Source organism: Loxodonta africana, chromosome 1 (assembly GCF_030014295.1).
Source record: "Loxodonta africana isolate mLoxAfr1 chromosome 1, mLoxAfr1.hap2, whole genome shotgun sequence".
NCBI classification, from domain to species: Eukaryota; Metazoa; Chordata; class Mammalia; order Proboscidea; family Elephantidae; genus Loxodonta; species Loxodonta africana.
Window position 1 is genome coordinate 206,823,442 of NC_087342.1, and position 23,447 is coordinate 206,846,888.

At 36.5% G+C, this 23,447-nt stretch overlaps 1 protein-coding gene across 8 annotated transcripts in view; it reads right to left on the reverse strand.

The window, feature by feature from the left end:
* Window positions 1-23,447, reverse strand: part of REPS1 (RALBP1 associated Eps domain containing 1) — an 82,514-nt gene that overhangs the window by 25,974 nt on the left and 33,093 nt on the right. For 7 of the 8 annotated variants that reach the window (XM_064291414.1, XM_010589332.3, XM_023553753.2 and 4 more), the window contains exons 5-9: window positions 22,523-22,647; window positions 21,842-22,004; window positions 21,485-21,548; window positions 20,238-20,392; window positions 1,371-1,492 (exon numbers count right to left, since the gene is read on the reverse strand). In XM_064291414.1, the coding sequence (XP_064147484.1) occupies window positions 1,371-1,492; window positions 20,238-20,392; window positions 21,485-21,548; window positions 21,842-22,004; window positions 22,523-22,647 (629 nt within the window). The remainder of the gene's footprint in view (window positions 1-1,370; window positions 1,493-20,237; window positions 20,393-21,484; window positions 21,549-21,841; window positions 22,005-22,522; window positions 22,648-23,447) is intronic. The other variant, XM_010589263.3, reaches the window with a different exon arrangement.

The following is a 23,447-nucleotide window of genomic DNA, read 5'->3' on the forward strand; positions in this document are numbered from 1 at the left end:
AATCTCTCCCTCTAGAAAATACTTACATTAATGGTTTTACAACCCATGGTATGGTATTTTAATGTTTCAGAAACGGGTCATAACAGAACACAGATGATTATCTTGGCTTTGATTACGTCTTAAAGCAGCAGCATGTAGTTCGAAACTATCAGTTATTTTTCTTTTTCCACACTGTCTAAAATTAACTACAGGGCTCTTTAATCCAGAACTTTTTTGGTTTCAAAAGACATGAAAAGCACCCAAACCCAAACCAAACCCACTGCTGTCGAGTCGATTCCGACTAACAGCAACTCTATAGGACAGGGTAGAACTGCCCCATATGGTTTCCAAGGCTATACATCTTTATGGAAGGCAGATTGCCACATCCTTCTCCCACGGAGTGGGCTGGTGGGTTCTAATCGCCAGCCTTTCGGTTAACAGCAGAGCTCTGAACCACTATGCCACCAGGGCTCCTTATGGGAAACATGGAAGCTTAGAACCTCTTCCTGACAGTCAACAAACTTTTATATTTGTAGCAACATTTAAAAGTGATACAAAAAACTCTTAAAGAAAAAAATTTAACTTGTTCACAAAGAAAACTGCTTTAACTGGCTAGAGTGGTAGTTTTCAAATGGAGTTTTATAGGGCATTAAGGTTTAACAGAGAGGCCTCCTGGGATGCTGTAGGAGAGGCCAGGCCTCAGGCCCTCCTCCCTATTCTAAGCAAAGTGGCCCTCCTTTCAGTGTTTTATACATAACAGAGTCCCAAAATAATCTGGGACCAGTGCATTTGTCTCAAAGTCTTTGTTATGTGCTGCGTTTGGTCACATTTGACTTATCTTTAATCACTGCCTTTAATATGGCAAATCACTCCATTTCCTATGGAATAAAACTAAATTATAAACAGCTTGGGACTTAGAAAATAGCCATGTGCAAATTTAGATTAGCGACTTCCCTTATCACTTTCCAAATATACTACTATCCCAAATATCACATACTTTGCTTATAGGAATGAGAAGGCATGTGACAGAGAGAATGCAGCAGTGACTGGGAAGCAAATGACTTATGTTTAAATCTTAGCTCTTGTCCCTCACTGGCTATGAGATTTTGGCCAAGTCATTCAGCCTCTGACTCTTCACCTCACAGATAAGCCTCACCAAGCTCACAAGGCTTTGGTGAGGAAGAAAGGTGGGAATCAAATGATAGTATATATATGAAAAAGCACTCTGAAAACCTCCAAACACCCCATGATTACAATCACTTATCAGAGTAATATTTGGTATGTTCTCGACTATGCATGCTGTAAGAGCAATACACTGAAGCTATCCTGTTTGGAACCTCTTACCTTAAAAAATTTAACTTTTAATGAAAGAAATGGGAAGTTTTGCTAACCTCACTGCTCTGATTCAGCTCTGGCCAAGTCTGGTTTAGTGATGGCATTGATGGTGACTTGCTTGGAGGTGCTTCTGCAGGAGAGCCTGAATAACCTACCTCACCTGGCTGATCCCCAACATCTGCGATTTAAAAATAGAGAAAACTTCCATAAATAATACATTTTAGTTCAGCGATATTATAAAAAAGCTAACAGGGTTTTCACAAATAGTAACTTGTAATCTCTATTTCCTTTCTTCACATTCCCACAATAAGCACTGTAAAAATCAGATAATACTTATTCCTGCTAGTTATTGTCTACCTGACACAAGAGCTTTTCATGAAAATAAAATTGAGTTAGCAATAAATAGAAAAAAGGGTTACATGTAATAATACTGCAATAGGACAAAGGCTTTGAATCATCTTCTGACAACAGAAATAGATTTGTATCAATGTTTTTCAAAGGGTATTCCATGGAATAATAATCAAGTAAGGCAGCTCTGAAAAATCAAGTTCTCTGTTCAAATAAGTTTGGGGATACAGTGGTTCCCTGTTGAAGCATCCCCATGCATATTTGTATATTACAGACTTGTGATGTTGTAAAACAAACTTTGTTTAAATCAATGTTTCGGAAACATATTTGACCTCCGAACACTTTGTATCAAATAAAATTCCTTAGTGTTCCTTGGAATATATTTTAGGAACTGCCGATTTATACTAATTCACGTCTCCCTTGTTATTAAAAAGCAGCACATATTTGCAAGGCAGACAGCAAAACGAAAAGAACAGTCCCCAGTAATGGGCAAAATGCAAAGTCAATGAGCCCACACGACATTTAAACTCTTATTATTAAGCCTACTGGCAACTAGGGAATTAATGGAGATCCACGATGCTATTTTTAAATGGTTTTTAAACTATTTTGACATTTATATTTCTAATTATAATTAAGGCTTAGTTTAAAATATTTCTCAAATTATAATTTAAAAACAAGGAATTTCAATGCTACCTAAATTCTCATTCCATTTTTCTCAGGTTTTGTGCGGCTTTGAATATAACTCCAGTCTTGAAAATCACATTAATGGCCAAATTAAGAGAGAATGCCTCATCTGTTTAGAACCTATATAAAAAAACATGATTCCAGTATCTGTCACTGTCTTACTGTTTGACCGTGGGCAAGTTGAATAAAATAGCACTTAAGTTTCTCCATCAGAAAGAAAGATTCCTGCCATTAAATGTTAGCACTATACTTCAGTTTCTTAGATCGACAGCCATATAATTCAGCAATGTATAGGTTTTAACTTTTCAATCTATTTACAAGTAAATCCATCAAGTTTCAGTGCCTATCATAGGACCTGGTACACAGCAGGCATTCAAACATTTACTGAATTGAGTTTTTGTGTGTTCTTCATTTAAATTCATTCTCCTTTACTGTCATTTCCCTAGAACATCTGAACCCAAATTAACTATTAATAGTTTGGTAAAATTCTCAAAACTTCTTTTTATTCTGTAACACGACTGTCTCAAAATATTTCAAAGCCCTTTTTCCCACCCCGATGTTATCCTCTGACATACCTCTCCAAGTTCTAATTTGCAGCCCAATATCGTATTTCGATTAATTTTTCTAAGATCGAGAACTGTTGTTTTTTCTTCCGTAGTCCTATCCTTTCTCACTGAAAGTGTCTGAGTAGCACAGAATCAATCACAAACAGGAAGGCTTCAGGTAACGTTCTATTAAGTCCTTAACTGAAAGGTCTTAGAGAAGAACTACAGAAAAGAACAGTAGCAGCAAATTTTTCATGGGATAGGCTTGGGGTTTTCAGCGGGAACAAAGATTTGGGATTTTTTTCCCCCATCATAGGAAAAGGAAAAGAAGTAAAGAAAGATAAGTGGCTATAAATTTGACAGTTTATTGAAAGTGAAACTCTGCCAGGAGCATGGTAAATGAAGATGTGTGTTTTTAAGAAATCCTCCCCTCAAAGCAAGTCAGTATTAAGGAAAACAGTATTAACCATAAAACCAAAACCAAAACAAACCCGTTGCCGTGGAGTAGATTCCAACTCATAATGACCTTATAGGACAGGGCAGAACTGCCCCCATAGAGTTTCCAAGGAGCACCTGGTGGATCCGAACTGCCAACCTTTTGGTTAGCAGCTGTAGCTCTTACCACTATGTCACCACTATAGGATAATAAATTTCCAAAAGAACCTATTTAAAGCCAGGCTATATTACTGAAGTTTTAAATATCATCTTAGGGCAATCTAGGACCCTGGTTTGGCTTTCAAGACTTCAGTTCTCATGAAACCTTCTTCCACTGATAAATTTAGGAACAGGCTATATACTTCACCCTTAACCTCAGGGCAACTGTGATTTGGGATAGACTCTCAATCACTAGTACGAAGGCACTGATTCCAGTCTCCTGAGGCTGGGAACTCAAATGCTATTCCCTCCAAATAATTATACTTTATAATTACTCTAATAGTTATTTTCCTAGAGTAACAGTTCTTAAACTGTGGAACATGGACGCCTGGAAGTCCCTGAGACCCTTTTAGAGGGTCTGATAGGTCAAAATTATTTTTATCATAATAACAATGCTTCATCCCTGTGTTGACGTTTGCACTGATGGTGCAAAAGCAATGGTGGAAGAAACTGCTACATTATCAGCACAAATCAAGTCAGTGGCACCAAAATATACTAGTTACCAGTGAATTCTTCAACGTCATGCATTGGTTAAAATACACACACACTCCCACACGCACACACATACGTATGATGCCAATTTCACTGAAGAATGTTCGTGATGAAACAGTGAAACTTATGAAATCTCAGCCCTAAAAACATATCTTTTTAATACTCTGTGTGACAAAATGGGACGTGTAAAGAACTTCTGCCGCATATCAAAGTATGGTAGTTTTCTTAAGGAAAAGTGCTTGTGTGACTCAATAGGCCACTTTTTTCATGGAACACCACTTTTTGAAAGAACAGCTGACGTGCTATAATTATCCAGACCTGAGTACGGAGAAAGCATTTTCTCAAAAATTAAAAGAGTGAACCTTTCACTTCAATGAAAACAACTGTCAGTATTTATTATCAATGACAAAGTTCAAGCCTTCAAGCGAAAATCAGAATTTTGGAAAATGTGTACCCATGACCATAAGCTTGAGAGCTTCCCAATATTAAAGATTTCTCTGATAAGGTACATTGTGTTATTATAAATGTGCTTTTCTGATATTTCCTAAAGAAACATATCAGTATTCAGAAGACCTGTATAACTCAGTGAAGTGATATTTTACAAATAACCAATGTATGATGTTACAAAATCATGCAAGGGTAAAAGGCTCGTTCAAAGTGCAAGGCAGACCAGTGGACTTTAATGTAACAGCACAGAAAACTCAGCTTCCACACTGGAACTAACCTTTAAGAAACTACTATTTCTTCAATTCTGGTGTGGTATTATAAGGTGAAAAAGCTATAAAACAGTCCTCCTTTTTACTACATGAAGCCACATTTTCTTCATATACTTCAGGGATCGGCAAATTCTTTCTATAAAGGGCCAGACAGTAAATATTTTAGGCTTTGCAGAAGATATGGCCTCTGTCGCAACTATTCCAACTCACTGTAGTGAAAGATGTTCCTGTTTGATGCTATTGAGTCAATTCTCACTCACAGTGGCCCTATAGGACAGAGTAGGACTGCCCCATAGGGTTCCCAAGGCTGTAATCTTTATGGGAGCAGATCACCAAGTCTTTTCTCCCTTGGGGTAGGTGGTAGGTTGGAATCACCAAACTTTTGGTTAGCAGCTGAGCGCTTAGCCATTGCGTTACCAGGGCTCCTTAGTGAAAGTAGCTAGAAATTATCTATCTGTAAATAAATGAGTGTGGCTATGTTTATGGACACTGAAATATGAATTTTATATAATTTTCATGTGTCACCAAATATTGTTCTTTTTATTCCCCCCAATGACTAAAAAGGAAAAAAAAATTTCTTAGCTGTGAATCTTACAAAACTGGCGGCAAACCAAAATGCTGTCTGCATGGCTTAGCTTGCCGATCCCTGATATACTTCAAACAAAATAATATATCTAACAGACTGAATGCAAAAACAAATATGAGAATCTAGATGCTTTCTATCAATCTGGATATTAAAGTGATTTGCAAAAATGCAAAAATAACGCCACTCTTTTCCTTAGTATTTTTATTTTGGAGAATATAGTTATTTTCCTAAAAACATTTATACTAATTTAAGGGATGAATAGACACAATGGCTGCAACAATGGGCTGAAACATAGCAATGACTATGAGGATGGTGCAGGACTGGGCATTGTTTTGCTCTGCTGTACACAGGGTTGCTATGAGAAGGAAGCGACTTGATGGCACCTAACAACATTATTATTTTCACCAAATTAAGTGATAAATATTTTGAGAATTCATCAGTTTTCATTTCTAATAGTGTAACTATTGATAGTTAGAACCCATATAGAAGAATCTCTGGGGTCCTCAATAATTTTTAAGAATGTAAAGGGGTTTGGATACCAAAAAGTCTGAAAATCATTGTTCTAGAGAATCCAAAAATTATTTCTGGAATAAGAAGCAATATACTTTAGCAATTACATTGGAATATTACACATTGCTTCCTTTCTACTTCATGTGTAGAACAATAAATGGTGGTAGAAAAAGAGCAAAGTACTTATGTTCTGGAAACTAATAGTCTGAGGAGACGCATTAGGTCTAGAAATAAATCACACCACCTTAGCATTTGCTGCCAATAAATACTCCAACAAAGGGCTTTGTTCCCACCCACAAAGATTAGTCTCTAAGACTGTGTCCTCAGGGAGGCAGGGGTGTAATTTTACTCTTACCTGATGCAGTGTTCCAACCTAGCCTCCTGCTGGAACACTGTGTCAACCCTGCCTCCCTCCTGCTGGTTCTGCTCTGCCCCTGACATCATCAGAGCATCAGGGCTGAAAAAGAAGAGTATGAGCCTAAATTATTTTTAAAGTTAACCTCAGAAGAGCTTTCACTCAAAAGTATTTCCACATAACAAGTGTGTCTGGAAGAGACAACCCAGTATGACCATACTGACATACTGTCAACCTACATGTAAAAGTTAGCAATGATAACAGTAAATGAGTGCAAGCCATATTTTCAGGACGGCACGAGAAAAACGTTGTCAGTAGTTTTCATCCTTCTATCTTCCAAAGAATGCTCTCCAGAGAAAGTTCACAGATTCAGTTCAGTGCGATGTACCTGTTAAACCTGTTGAACAATCTCTTTCTTGAAGGGCTTCAGCTTTATTCCAGCTTTATCATCTACCCATACTGATTTTCTCTTTTTTTCCTAGTACAACACTTCAGACACTAAGAAATTGTTTACAAAAATATCTGCCAGCTATTACTGATCTCATAGAAATATATACATATATATCTCCCTAAAATGTTATGGCTTAAAACTTATTTTGTCTTCAAGAAGAAAAACAAATCTAGGCAAAGTTCTTTAAATTATGATGGTTCAAGGTTCCAACTTCATTATAACAGTTTAATCAAGGCAAAATTAACTATGCCTTTAATTTATTTGGAGATGTGAATATTATTCTTGGAGGAAAAATATTTAAAATAAAAAATAAAGAGATTTTGAGGTGGGGCCAAGATGGCAGCGTAGTCAGGCACTTCTGATGATCCCTCTTACAACAAAGACCCGATAAAACAAGTGAAACGATTATTATTTATGACAAGCTAGGAGCCCTGAACATCAAAGGCAAAGTTAGAAAATGGATTGAACGGCAGGGGGAAGGACAGATGATTCAGAAGCGGAAAGAAGTTGCTGGACCTGAATGGCCAGGAACACTCAGGCACCATTCCCAGGAGCGACTGAGGCAGGCTGGTAGTAGCGTTCGGCCACAGTTTCCCCAGGGAGAAACAGCCAGCCGCAAAGCGTACTCACACCTCCGGAACCAGAGAAGAGCAGTACTCTCAGCAAAAGCTAAATACCTGCATATGTTTTACTGTGCTCCCAGCCCCCAAACCGGCTTCAGGGGCTGTTGATTTCCCTGGGGCTGAAATAGGTCCTGCTGACTGCCCTGAGCCATTCACCCCCTGCTGACTGCCCTGAGCCATTCACCCAGCCTTGGAGAAGGAATATATTCACGTCTGGGGGAAAAGATAATCTGACAGATCCACTAACCTGGGGAGCTCAGGACAGAAGTGTCTTCTGTCCATGCATAAACAGTCTGTGGCCTTTGAATAACTTTCCGCCCTGCAGGGACCTGTGTGGGTCTATTCCAGGAGAATAGGCCCTTGTTGGCAAACTGCAACTACTTCAGCTGTGTGGTAGAGAGACAGGCGTTTGATGTTTTGACACCGCTCTGCCTGTTAAACAGGGTCCTCACCTACCCACATCAGGGGCCTAAGGACTGGCGGCTCCCTTGATGTCACCTAGCCACCCGTGACAGGCGTTGAAGGATAACTGGTACCTCCCAGTCCTTAAAACCAAAAGCATTGGGCGCTCATGGTCTGTCTACAGAACCCACCCACCTTTGGCTCTAGGGAACAGGGACGTGCTTTCCTCACAGGCACTCGGGGAACAGTTGTCACCCCCCTGCCTTGTTCAGAGTGTGACTTCCTGCTGCAACCAGATACCGGTACCTACACCAATCATCCTTGCCCCTCTAAGATTGTAGGACAGAGCCTTTACCACACACTTGATGACCAACTACCTGGACACACAACTATCTGAATCCATACAAGAACAGTGAATGGACTCCTAGGCTGATATACCTGGTAACAGCTCTAGCCACCTGGTGACAGGACAATAGGGATTTAAAGGCAGAAATAATCAAGCTAGCTCAATGAAGCAACCCATTTCTGCATACCAAAACAAAACAAAGCAAGAAGATAGGATACAGTTAGCAAACATAAAATAAACTAATACAATAACTTACAGATGGCTTGGAGACAACAGTCAATATCAAATCACATAAAGAAGCAGACCATGATCGCTTCAAGAAGCTCTCAAAGCAAAGAATCAAGGGATCTTCTGGATGAAGGTACATACCTGGAATTACCAGATGCAGAATACAAAACATTAATAGACAGAGTTCTTCAAGACATCAGGAACGAGATGAGGAAGGACATCAGGCAATAAACAGAACAAGGCAAAGAACACACAGATAAAGCAATTGAAGAAATTAAAAAGGTTATTCAAGAACATAAGGAAAAATTCAATAAGCTGCAAGAATCCGTAGAGACAGCAATCAGAAATTCAGAAGATTAACAATGAAATTACAGAATGAGACAACTCAATAAAAGTCAGAGGAGCAAAACTGAGCAAGTAGAAGGCAGAATTGATAAGACTGAAGATGAAGCACTTGGTACCAATACATGTGAAGAAAAATCAGCTAAAAGAATTTAAAAAAAAAGAAGAAGAAGAAGAAACCCTAAGAATCATGCTGGACTCTATCAAGAGAAATAACTTACAAGTGATTGGAATACCAGAACAGGGAGGGAAAACAGGAAATACAGAGAGAATTTTTGAAGATTTGTTGGCAGAAAACTTCCCTGATATTGTGAAAGATGAGAAAATATCCATCCAAGATGCTCATCGAACTCCACGTAAGGTAGATCTTAGAAGAAAGTCACCAAGACATATTGTAATCAAACTTCCCAAAACCAAAGATCAAGAGAGAATTTTAAGAGCAGCTAGGGATAAATGAAAAGTCACCTACAAAGGAAAGTCATTAAGAATAAGCTCGGACTACCTGGCAAAACCACACAGGCAAGAAGGCAATGGGATGACTTATATGAAGCACTGAAGGAAAAAAATTGACAGCCAAGAATCACACATTCAGCAAAACTGTCTCTCAAATATGAAGGTGAAACTAGGACATTTGCAGATAAACAGAATTTTAGGGAATTCATAAAAACCAAACCAAAACTACAAGAAATACTAAAGGGAGTACTCTGGTTAGAAAATCAATAATATCAGATATCAACCCAAGACTAGAACACAGGACAGAGAAATCAGATGTCAACGCAGACAGGGAAATCACAAAAATAAATGAAGTTAAAAAAATGCTCAAAAGAGGGCAACAGCGATGTCATTATATAAAAGAAGACAACATTTAATCAATAAAGAGGGACTAAGAAATGTAGTCACAGATCTTTCATATGGAGATGAAGACAAGGCGATATAAAGAAATTAAAATTAGGTTTAAACTTAAAAAAACAGGGGCAAATATTAAGGAGACTAACAATCCTACTCAACAAAATACAATACAAGAAAAAAATAGACTCAGCAGAAACAAAATCAACAACAGCGAATAAGAAGAAAAGACAATATATAAACAACTCAGCACAAAAAATTCAGTGGGAAAAAGAAACTGTCAATACCACACAAAAAAAGACATCAAAATACCAGCACTAAACTCATACCTATCCATAATTATGTTGAATGGAAATGGACTAAATGCACCAATAAAGAGACAGAGAGTGGCAGAAAGGATTAAAAAACACGATCTGTCTATATGCTGCCTACAAGAGACATACCTTAGACTTAGAGACACAAACAAACTAAAACTCAAAGGATGGAAAAAAAAAAAACACATCAAGCAAACAACAATCAAAAAAGAGCAGGAGTGGCAAAATTAATTTCTGACAAAACAGACTTTAAAGTTAAATCCACCACAAAGGATAAGGAAGGACAATATATAATGATTAAAAGGACAATACACCAGGAGGATATAACCATATTAAATATTTATGCACCCAATGACAGGGCTGCAAAATACATAAATGAAACTCTAAGAGCACTGAAAAATGAGATAGACAGCTCCATAATCATAGTAGGGGACTTCAACACACCACTTCTGGTGAAGGACAGAACATCTAGAAAGAAACCCAAAAAAGACATGGAAGATCTAAATGCCACAATCAACCAACCCGATCTCATAGATATATACAGAACACTCTACCCGACGGCAGCCAAGTATATTTTCTTTTCTAGTACACATGGAACATTCACTAGAATAGACCACATATTAGGTCATAAAGCAAGCCTTAGCAGAATCCAAAACATCGAAATATTAGAAAGCATCTTCTCTAACCATAAGGCCAAAACAGTAGAAATCAATAACAGAAAGAGCAGGGAAAAGAAATCAAACGCTTGGAAACTGAACAATACCCTGCTCAAAACAACTGGCTTATAGAAGACATGAAGGATGGAATAAAGAAATCCATAGAATCCAATAAGAATGAACACACTTCCTATCAGAACCTTTGGGACACAGCCAAAGCAGTGCTAAAAGGTCAATTTATTTCAATAAATGCACACATTCAAAAAGAAGAAAGGGCCAAAATCAAAGAATTATCCCTACAACTTGAAGAGATAGACAGAGAGCAACAAAAGAAACCCTCGGGCACCAGAAGAAAGCAAATAATAAAAATTAGAGCAGAATTAAATGAAATAGAGAACAGAAAAACAATTGAAAGAGTTAACAAGACCAAAAGCTGGTTCTTTGAAAAAATTAACAAAACTGATAAACCATTGGCCAAACTGAACAAAAGAAAAACAGGAGATGAAGCAAATAACCCAAATAAGAAATGAGGTGGGTGATATTACAACAGACCCAGCTGAAATTAAAAGAATCATATCAGATTACTACGAAAAATTGTACTCTAACAAATTTGAAAAACTAGAAGAAATGGATGAATTTCTAGAAACACACTACCTACCTAAACTAACACAAACAGAGGCAGAACAACTAAATTAACCCATAACAGAAGATACTGAGAGGTAATCAGAAATCTCCCCCGCCAAAAAAAGCCCTTGCCCGGACGGCCTCACTGCAGAGTTTCACCAAATTTTCCGAGAAGAGTTAACACCACCACTACTAAAGGTATTTCAGAGCATAGAAAAGGGCGAATACTCCCAAACTATTCTATGAAGCCAGCATATCCCTGATTCAAAACCAGGAAAAGACACCACAAAAAAAAGAAAATTACAGACCTATATCCCTCATGAACTTAGATGCAAAAACCCTCAACAAAATTCTAGCCAATAGAATTCAACAACATATCAAAAAAATAATTCACCATGACCAAGTGGGATTCATACCAGGTGTGCAGGGATGGTTCAACATTAGAAAAACAATTAACGTAATCCATCATATAAATAAAACAAAAGACAAGAACCACATGATCCTATCAATTGATGCAGAAAAGGCATCTGACAAAGTCCAACACCGATTCAAGTTAAAAACTCTCAGCAAAATAGGGATAGAAGGAAATTCCTCAACATAATCAAGGGCATTTATACAAAGCCAACATCATCCTAAATGGAGAGAGTCTGAAAGCACTCACCTTGAGAACGGGAATAAGATAAGGATGCCCTTTGTCACCACTCTTACTCAACATTGTGCTAGAGGTCCTAGCCAGAGCAATTAGGGCTAGATAAAGAAAAGGCATCCAGATTAGTAAGGAAAAAATAAAAGTATCTCTATTTACAGATGACATGATCTTATACACAAAAAAAAGCCTAAGGAATCCTCAAGAAAAGTACTGAAACTAATAGAAGAGTTCAGCAGAGAGTATCAAGATACAAGATAAACATACAAAAATCAGTTGGATTCCTCTACACCAACAAAAAGAACATTGAAGAGGAAATCACCACATCGATACCATTTACGATTGCCCCCAAGAAAATAAAATACTTAGGAATAAATCTTACCAGAAATGTAAAAGACCTACACGATGACAACTACAAGACACTACTGTAAGAAACCAAGAGACTCACATAAGTGGAAAAACATACCTGGCTCATGGATAGGAAGATTTAACATTGTATACATGTCTATTCTACCAAAAGCCATCTATAGATTATAATGCAATTCTGATCCAAATTCCAATGACATTTTTTAATGAGATGGAGAAACAAATCACCAACTTCACATGGAAGGGAAAGAGGCTCCAGATAAGAAAAGCGTTAACCGAAAAAGAAGAACAAAGTGGGAGGCCTCATTCTACCTGATTTTAGAACCCATTATACCACCACAATAGTCAAAACAGCATGGTACTGGTACAATAACAGATACATAGACCAATGGAACAGAATTGAGAATCTAGACATAAATCCATCCACATATGAGCAGTTGATATTTCACGAAGGCCCAAAGTCAGTTAAATGGGGAAAAGACAGTCTTTTTAACAAATGGTGCTGGCATAGCTAGATATCCATCTGCAAAAAAATGAAGTGAGACCCACACCTCACACCATGCACAAAAACTAATCCAAAAATGGATCAAAGACCTAAATGTAAAATTGAAAACGATAAAGATCAAGGAAGAAGAAATAGGGACAATGCTAGGAGCTCTAATACATGGCATAAACAGTATATAAAAAAAAACAGTATAGAAAACATTATTAACAATGCAGAAGAGAAACTAGATAACAGGGAGTTCCTAAAAATCAAACACCTATGCTCATCCAAAGACTTGATCAAAAGAGTAAAAAGATTACCTACAGACTGGGAAAATGCTTTTAGCTATGACATTTTCGATCAGCGCCTGATCTCTAAAATCTAGATGATACTACAAAAACTCAACTATAAAAAGACAAATAGGCCAATTAAAAAATGGGCAAAGGATATGAACAGGTACTTCACTAAAGAAGACATCCAGGTAGCTAACAGACACATGATGAAATGCTCATGATCATTAGCCATTAGAGAAATGCAAATTAAAACTACCATGAGATTCCATCTCACTCCAACAAGGCTGGCATTAATCCAAAAAAACACAAAATACTAAATGTTGGAGAGGTTGTGGAGAGACTAGAACACTTACACACTGTTGGTGGGAATGTAAAATGATGCAACCACTTTGGAAATCAATTTGGTGCTTCCTTAAAAAGCTAGAACTACCAGACGATCCAGCAATCCCACTCCTTGGAATACATCCTAGAGAAATAAGAGCCTTTATGCGAACAGATATATGCACACCCATGGTCACTGCAGCACTGTTTACAATACTAAAAAGGTGGAAGCAACCAAGGTGCCCATCGACGGATGAATGGGTAAATTATGGTATATTCACACGATGGAATAATACGCAACAGTAAAGAACAATGATGAATCTGTGAAACATTTCATAACATGGAGGAATCTTCAAGGGCATTATGCTAAGTGAAATTAGTGAGTTCGAAAAGAACAAATATTGCATGAGACCACTATTATATGAACTTCAAAAACAGCTTAAACAGAGAAGAAAATATTCTTTGATGGTTACGAGAGGAGGGAGGGAGGGAGAGAGAGGGGTTTCCACTAATTAGATAGTAGATTTTAGGTGAAGGGAAAGACAACACACAATACAGGTAGGTTAGCACAACTGGACTAAACCAAAAGCAAAGAAGTTTCCTGAATAAACTGAAGGCTTCGAAGGCCAGTGTAGCAGGGGCAGGGTTTGGGGACCATGGTTTCAGGGGACATCTAAGTCAATTGGCATAATAAAATCTATTAAGAAAACATTCTGCATTTCACTTCGGAGAGTGGCATCTGGGGTCTTAAACGCTAGCAAGGGGCCATCTAAGATGCATCAATTGGTCTCAACCCACCTGGAGCAAAGGAGAATGAAGAACACCAGAGACTCAAGGTAATTTTGAGCCCAAGAAACAGAAAGGGCCACATTAACCAGAGACTACATCAACCTGAGACCAGAAGAACTAGATGGTGACCGGCTGTAACTGCTGACTGCCCTTGACAGGGAACACAACAGAGAAGCCCTGAAGGAACAGGAGAGCAGTGGAATGCAGACCTCAAATTCTGGTAAAAAGACCAGACTTAACGGCCTGAATGAGACCAGAAAGACCCTGGGGGTCATGGTCCTCAGACCTTCTGTTAGCCCAAGACAGGAACCATTCCCAAAGCCAACTCTTCAGACAGGGATTGGACTGGACTATATAAAACAGAAAATGATACTGGTGAAGAATGAGCTTCTCGGATCAAGTAGACACAGGAGACTATGTGGGCAGCTCCTGTTTGGAGGGGAGATGAGAGGGCAGAGGAAGCCAGAAGCTGGCTGAACAGACACGAAAATAGAGAATGGAGGGAAGGAGTGTGCTGTCTCATTAGGGGGAGAGCAACCAAGAGTTATACAGCAAGGTGTATATAAATTTTTGTATGAGAGACTGACTTGACTTGTAAACTTTCACTGAAAGCACAATTAAAAAAAAAAGATTTTGATGCATTTTAAGCCTTCTGGGTAAGCTACAAACGGTCCTTTTTTTCATACATATTTAAAAGACAGGGATAAGCAAAATATACAGAAAGCAACTAAAGATATCCTTTGTTTTGTTTTCAGTGGTATTATATGCATCAGGAAACTAAGTTCTACTTCCAAAATTACCTCTACTTCCCGCCAACACTCCACAAAAATGCAAACTTAGTAAGCAGACCTTAAGAAAGCCTATGGTAGAAGTCAAGTAGTTTAAATTAAAACCACAGGTTTATAAAAGAAATGTGAAAGTAAAAATGTCAAAACAGGTTTAAACAGAAACAAAACATTTACCAAAAAACTCATTAAATTGTACTTTTTTTTTCCAGGAGTGATCAAACTGTTTTGTATATACTATTTGACTTAGTTATTATACTCCAAAGAATACTATCTACAAATATACAGGAGGTTCCTATAATCCAAGGATAGCTCGTAATGGAAAAAGCCCATTCAAAGTTAATCCACTTGAAATATGAAGTAAAATTTCATAAAGAGAAAAAATTTAATTGGGGTCTTTGTCTTAAAACTTACACAGAAAAATTGTAAAAATTAATATGTAAAACAAAAAAAAAAGTGTTTTTTTTTGGGGGGGGAGTATAATTTGGTGGCAAAATTAATAAAAGCACTAATTTATTTGGTGAACATTTACTAACGGCCTACACAGTGCCAAGCTCTAAAGATAGAGAATTGAACAAGAAGACAAGACCTCCATTTTCACGGAGTTCTCTTCCTAACAAAGCAGACAGAGATATCCTTAAACTTCATTTTTCACTTTCACAGCACAATCATAAAGGAAAAAGGTCATAATTAAAGAGTATCGTTAATTATTCCCAAGGATCCTTACTAAAATCCACTAATATATAAACCACAACCTTTTAAAGCCTGCACTGTGTCCATCAAACTTACAGAATTTTTCATCTTCAAGTATTATCTGGCCTTGTTTGTCAAGGCCTTTGTCAGGGATTTGAGCCGTTCTAATTACTCTGACCAATTTCATTATACGATGCATCTTTGCCAATATTTGCAATTTTGCAATTCAACTGCACTGACTTGTCAACTACAATACTGGACAATCTAGAAAGAAATGACACTTAGCATTAAGAATATATGTGTGTGTTTACGTGTATGTGTGTGTACTGGGGGAGTGATGAGAACCAATTCCTCGGTTGGAAAGTTAATGGAGAATATTAGTGTACGTTTTCATTATTTTTTCCTCTCCAATGAATGACACCTGGATAATGAATTTTTGAAAACAAAGATTCTGGGTAGTTTGTACAAAATATATATGCATAAGCACGTCATTTGCAGCACTGTTTTGAAGGTAAATTCAGGTAACAACCCCAAAATCCATCAATACGGAACTCATTAAATCAAGGTAGATCATACTGTGGGACACCTTGTATGATAAAGAATCTGACAGCTCTATATGTGATAAAGTACAAATATATCCTATATATATATTTTTATTTTACTATGGTAAAAGATATCAAAACATTTGCCATTTTTAAGTGTACCATTCAGTGACACTAATTACATTCACCATGTTGTGCAACCATCACCGTTATTCATTTTTCAATATTCTTTATTAAAGAAAAAAATCACGGATGTACAGTATGACGGCACCTGTGTAAAAGCAGACGTGGTTATGTGTGTAGGCTGTTATAGGTTAAAAATTTCTGAATGGATACAAGAGAAACAATAATGATTAACTCTAAGGGATGGGAGGAGGGGGTATATGACTTTGTGTCTTTATAGCCTTCTGTATAACATAGATCTACCGGGAACACGTGCTGTTCTTTATCATTGCGGGAGAAGGGGAGCATCTATCTGTTCTTTATCAGAGACTCTAAAGAGAAGAATTGAAATAGGGTTCCTCTAAGTATCAAGCTAGTCTTAAGTCTGCATTTACATGGATTTTTAGTAAACTATTCACGAAAATTTCCACATGCCTCTCCTTCCTTGGCTTTGAAAAATTTCACACTGGAAGTGCTCAGAGTTTGGAGATGTATATATACCACGCACCATATAAACAACAATAGAACATCTGCCCAAAGTTACTGCATATAGCAGTGATTACAGAGGAGAAGACAGGGAGCACACTCCTGTCCCTCTTTGAGATACATGTGAGCAATGGGGGTGTGGAGACAGTAAATAGTTAAAAACCACTGGTTCATGCATTTAGTCATTTCAAAACTGTCAACACCGACTTATGTACTACTCAATTTGCACTCTGCTAGGCTCTGTGATACACTGAACAAAACCAACCCAGTTACTGCTCTCCTAAGAGTCCCTACTTGTTTGAGAGGGATATTTCTCAAATAATCACAAAAATACATGTAAAACTGCCACTGTGCTACAAAGAAGATTCTTTAGCTCTTTAGAGGAATATAAGATATGTAGAATCTAAACAAACTTGTGTTTTTACTTTAAGATATAGTATTGTGGTAGGCTCGCAGGTCACCTTAACAATTTTTTTAAAAGATGATAACCATTCCTAGAAGACATCCTTTCTTGAATTCAGCTTCATTAAGAGATTTCTGCAGAAAAATTTTTGTATGCTTTCTTTATAAGGCAGTGAAAACCAGTTTTCCCTTTTTATTTACCTGCCCAATTCAGCACTGATGTTATATATTAAGTGTTTTGATTCAAGACCATATAAGTACTTCTACCTATGACCTTTAGCTGTTCTATTTTATCTGCTATCTAATCTAGTAAGTCTGTTCAAATGATTTTAGAAAAAATACATATCTATACCACACGTTTGTATGTCTACAGAAACCTCCAAGTAACTGTAATTCAAGTCACTACTGGTCACCACCTATTTGCCTGTGAGTTACTTAAATTGTAAGTATATGATACTTGTGGGGCTAATATTTTCATTTGTCCCAATAATCACAAACTTATCAAAGGACTATTTTCAAAGATGGAAATATGTGGAAAAAAATCTTACTTTGAAAATGGTACACATTTAGCATTCATTCATTCAATAGAGATTTACTATGCAACTTACCAGATGCCTGGCAAAGTTCTGAGGTTACAACGATAAATATGACACTTTTTTTTTTTTTTTCAAGGAGCCCAGACTGTAGTGTAGAAAGAGGAAATAAAAAAACAGGATTCAGTGTGATGTGTGCCATAATAAATAGCATGTAGAAGATGCTATGAGAGATCAGAGGAGGGAGAAACCACGTTTGCCTGCAAGTTAGAAAGGGTCTACAGAGGGAACAGTTACGGTAAATTCTCATGTGAGCCAAAAGACACTGTTCGGGGTTTTTCCCCTTTAACTATGAACTTCTGCAATCACAGCTATATATAAAGATTTTTATGGATACTAATTAACAACCAGTGTCAAGGGACAATTTCTATATTCACAATCATGTCATATGCAAGTCACGCTTATGATAGAAGAAAAAAGATTATTATAGTGGCTCTCTCAACCCCACAGCTGATAGAACTCTAAAATTTACCTTTTATAAATATGCAAAGATTTAAATACAATATTATGTGGTCAGAATGTTTACAATAAACTTTATCAGAAAACTATATAATATTATATGTGGGAGGGGAAAGCTACCTGAGGCTGTGATCCCTAGAGGTATTAAAACACTATAGTCAGAGCAACAGTGCACAGATGTAAGTAGGAAAAAAAATCAGTCTTCCTTTGCTAAACAGATCTAAAATTAGGCAAAAAAGGCAAATGCCCATAAAAGAACTTCTCTCAGCACCATCAGCCTTCAATTTCAGGCAGTAGATAAATTTATAGAGGAACAGATTTTATTTAAATTAAATAAAAGAAAAAGAAACCACTAACTACATGCAAAAGCCAGACTCACTGATCTGAATGCAAGAGATGACAAAATCAGACAAGCTTCTACAAACGACCCATAACAGAGTAAGCATGATTTAAATTCTTTTCCAGTATTACCATGCTATCAGCTTTCAAAGGCTTAAAGTTCATTAAAAAAAAAGGCAAGATACAAGCCCCAATTTTTAAATCAATGATAAAGTTTGAAGCTACCACAATCTCCTTCCTTGTAGCTACTATCAAATGAGCTAAACAGGGAAGTTTTTTTTTTTCTTTCTCATATAGGTAAATTAATGCACTTTGAAGCAAAATTATCTATCAAAGATACTTAACTTTGAGATCAAGCTAGAGGTTAAATAAAGCTGAACAACCACCTGAGATAATCAGGAGAAATTTAAGATTCTCATAGGAAAATATTTTCTAACAAATTAAAACAAACACTAAAGTTTAAAAATCAACTTATTGGTAAATTTCAAAGGTCAATGTGTAATTCAGGCCCTGCTATACAAATGGCATCTAATTCACATTTCAGGTGGAGAAACAGAAGAAAAAAATGTTTACAACTTGCCCAAAGTCACAGAAGTAACCAGCAAAACTAGAAGCAGCAAAACTCACATTCTTGACTCCAAGGAGACTGCTCTCATGACAGTAATTATATGAATATGGTTCTGTCTACATAATTCAGACAATAAAGCCAGCCTATGTGCATTTCCGTGCTAAAGGGACACTGTCAAATTCTGTTTTGACTTCCCTTTTAAAGGTACAAAATTCTAACCTAGAGTTCAGTGTGTAATGCATCATATAAACAACAATGAAACATATGCCCAGATATTAAAAAAAGAATTTACATGGTATCATTGAAAACAATAATTTGCTTTTAATTAAGCTCATTAAGAATTTAACATTAGATTGCTTTTTATTCACTCAGAATTTAAGAAAAATGTACTAATTTTTTTATCCCTTAGATTTTTCTTCCTTTTAAAGAAAAAAAAAAAAAAGTCACTGGTACACATAAACATTTACCAAAGCACCCATCATAAGACTCAGTGGTCCTCCCCTTCTTTTAACATTTGATAAACAGCATTATCTAAAATTAAACACAAAATTTCAAGATTTCCTTAGAAGCTTCAGAAAAGAGCGTGGCATTTTAAAGGAAAATGCTCATAGATTGCAAAGGTCTAATGATACAAATTTTTTACCTTAAACAAATTAAGATGCAAGAAATGCCTTCGCCTTCAACAAATTAAGATGCATGAAATGGAAAAAATGTTTATAATGAGGACAGGCTGCTTCACTCACTTCAGACAATACAAAACGGAATTAAAGGGTTGTAACGTAGCAAGAAGGAGCCCTGGTGAAGCAGTGCTAGGCGTTCAGCTGCTAACTGAAAGGTCAGTGGTTTGAATCCACCAGTGTTCCAGCCGCTCCGTGACAGAAAGATGTTGCAGTTTGTTTCCATAAAGATTACAGCCTTGGAAACCCTAGGGGGCAGCTCTACTCCGTCCTATAGGCTCGTTATAAGTCGGAATCAACTCCTTGTCAATGGGTTTTTAAGATAACAAGACACTGTGAAATGCTCTTCAAATATCAGCAAGCCATGAGTGTAAGGGTGAAGTAGTAGCATATATTCTTTATCTCTAGTTTTAAAAGTTGATTAAATAAAGTCAAATCATTAATCCAAATTCAGCCTGTACATCTTATTCTGATGGCAAATCCATGTAGTCCTGATAAAATGCTAAGCCATTAAGTTTTACTATTTTGATTTTGCTTTAAGAATTAAGTGCCATGTTTACAAAGGCATGCAACCAGCTCTCATCTCTGAGTCTTACCTGCTGCATCTTCCAAGTCGATTAGCTTGGGCATTAAGCTTTCAGGCAGCTTTTCAGGTAAGTCATAGCCATTCTTCCTAGCAACTACCAGATGAAAAGCAGCACAAAACTCATCCAGTGTCAATGCTCCATCTTTATCAAAGTCTGAGAGTTCCCTAAAAGACAAACTTACTATCAATATGATCAAATCCCACTACAGATCCCTTTACTTTTCAAAAGAAAAAGAAACACTTTACCAAAGAAAGTGCAAACAAGAAAAAAAGACAAGAATTTAAAAAATTGAAAAAAAAAAAAAAAAGCTAAATGTTAACTGTAGACTCTAGATAGGGGACACCTAGATGTATGTTTGCAAATTCTCATATCAAAATGTCAATAGCTCCAATAAATAAGGACACAAAAAATGATCTTTAACCCATGTGCATTTTCAGTAACAGAATTTAAAGTAAGGCTTATGCAATAAGTCACTGGATTTTTTTTAAAAAACTTCTACATGTATGTATGCACTTTAAATATCAAAGAGAACTACTAGACTTGTTACAAAAATACAGCAGCTGAAGCTTCCCTGCTGTACTTCTCATTTCCTAGACCCAGAAGCAACCATTTTTTTATGTATTTCTGTTAAGTCTAAATAGCATGTGTATATGGCTAGCTCTGATTTTTCAGTTTTAGGCACTAGCTACCTACCTCCTGCTATAGTATTTTATGCTATGAAAAACCTATTAACAAAATAATCTGGAATACAGAAAAAATATATCAATATTAAAAATTAAAAAAAAATAACTTTTACCTGATAATTATTTTTAAAAACCAATTTGTGATCTAATGACTAATTCTAATCACACCGCAGCTATTCTGAGTCTCAGACTATGTTTAAAACAGGTGCTAAGCACTGTGTTTAACTGATACAGGATTTATCAAATTTGTTAAAAAACAAACGTGATAAACATAACCATCTATGAGCAAGCTACCTTTTATTTCATGCAACTCAATATCATTATATAACTACAAAAAATAACTAATACAGCTTAAGGAATTTTAAGGAGTTCTTTGCTAATAACTACTGTACCAGTATCACTAATTTTTCTAGAGATTGAGAGAAAGCTGGCTATCTTAACATTGAGTTCTTTAAGAACATTCTTGAAGAAGCTAGTTTACTAGTTTATTTTATAAAGTTCCACAATCTACCTGATGAAAACGCCTTTGAAATAACCTATATTACCCCACTAATGATATACCCCCACACTTACCAAATATGAGAAAGTTCAAGAATAGGAAGTTTTGATTTTGTAAAAAACTCTTTAGCTGCAGATCCTGAAATATTAAAACAGTGGTGTTTAATGTTATACTGAACTTACAGATCCAAGAATAAAATGTGAGGTATGAGTCATTAGGCTTTTCTTATTCATTGCGAAGATGGTAACCTTAATATGTATATATGTCATGGTTTTGGTTCCCAGTGATTATCAACTTTTTTCAGACAATTTGAGGATTAATGATCTTTTGTAATTATATAATAGATGACTGATAAAACAATGTCTTTGAGATTATGAAATTGAGACTTTGTCCTGTCACATCTAGAAGAACTTCTGTTTTTAACAACTCACCTGGAATAAATCCGTTTAGATCAGGCTGAATGGTTTTAAACTGATTTACATAATACTGTCTTTGTTCATCTGTTATTTTCCAGGGATCATCATAACTACTGGATTGCCTACGAATTTCATTGGCAGTTGTAGCTGATGCTACAGTTCGTACTGTTGTCTGGTCCTGTAATGAAACATTGTTTCCTCAGTACAGCATCTATCTATATGATTAATGGACCAAGGTACTAGGTGACTTATCTCTGAAAGTAAAACTTATTTTTTATGGACTTTTACAATATAAGAAGTCTTTGCAAACTCATTAGCAAACTACACATTTGTTATAATCAGGTTACTAGATGTGTTTCTGCACAGTGATATATAAATGTATAGAAATGATAGCCATCATGTAAGCAAAAGAAAGTTATGAAAAATGTGCTAAGAAAGCCAAGCAAATATATCCCTAGATGCAACATCTTTTAAAACTTCATCAGAGACTTAGAAATAGAAAGAAAATCAGCCAAAACCTTTAGTGAAACATTCCAAAGGTAACAGACTTGAAGAAAAGGCACAGAGCAGAGTTCTGTTCTTTATAAAAGAATGGACTTGCATTTATAAAATTGCAACAGCAAAATATAAAAACAATGGCTGCAGCAATACCTTGAATGAAGCAAATAAAAATGCAATACCAATAAAATGTCACACCTGGACAGAAGCAGGATGCATGGCTAAAAGAGTACTGGTTGGTGGAGTATCTGCAAAACTGACCCAGTTTTCTTGAGGTGGAGGTGGAGAATGACCTGACCACACTGTTTCACCAGCAGAAGAACCTAAAAGCAAAATGGATACAGGCTGACTCACTTTTGAAGGAAAAATCTAAGTTCCCAAGTATTTACTTAAGATTGTAACAAACACACACATATTACAAAAGTTTCATGTGACACTCTAATTTTGGGCAAATTCAACAACTACCAAAACAGAATCTTTACTATATGATTGAAATTTATACATCATTTAAATCTTTTTAATCCTGTTTTGCTTCCTTGTCCATAACAAAACTAATATACACCCAATATTCAGGGGAGTGATTATTTATTCATTTTAGCTTCAGAGAATCAAATATTCATAAACATCTTTCTAAACATCATGTAGTATACAGTGAAAAAGAGGAAGACCCTCAAGATGGATTGACACCGTGGCTGCGACAATGGGCTCATGCATAACAATGATTGTGAAGATGGCACAGGACTGGGCAGTGTTTTGTTCTGTTGTACACAGGGTTGCTATGAGTTGGAACGGACTTGACAGAACCTAACAATAACAACAAACATCACATTGTTTTTATTGCATGTTGTTGAGTTGATGGCAACTCATAGCAGCCCCATGTGACAGAGCGGAGTTGCCCCATAAGGTTTTCTTGGTTATAAGCTTTTTGGAAGCAGATCACCAGGTCTTTCTCCCTTGGAGCTGCTGGGTGGATCTGAATCACCAATCTTTTGGTCGGCAGCTGATCGCTTAACTGTTGAACCACCAGGGCTCCTTCTAAGCGTCATATAGATGGAAGTAAATGAAATTACCACTTTTCAAAGTGATACAGCTACTACAAATTTTCATAGTTGACTTTTGCTTC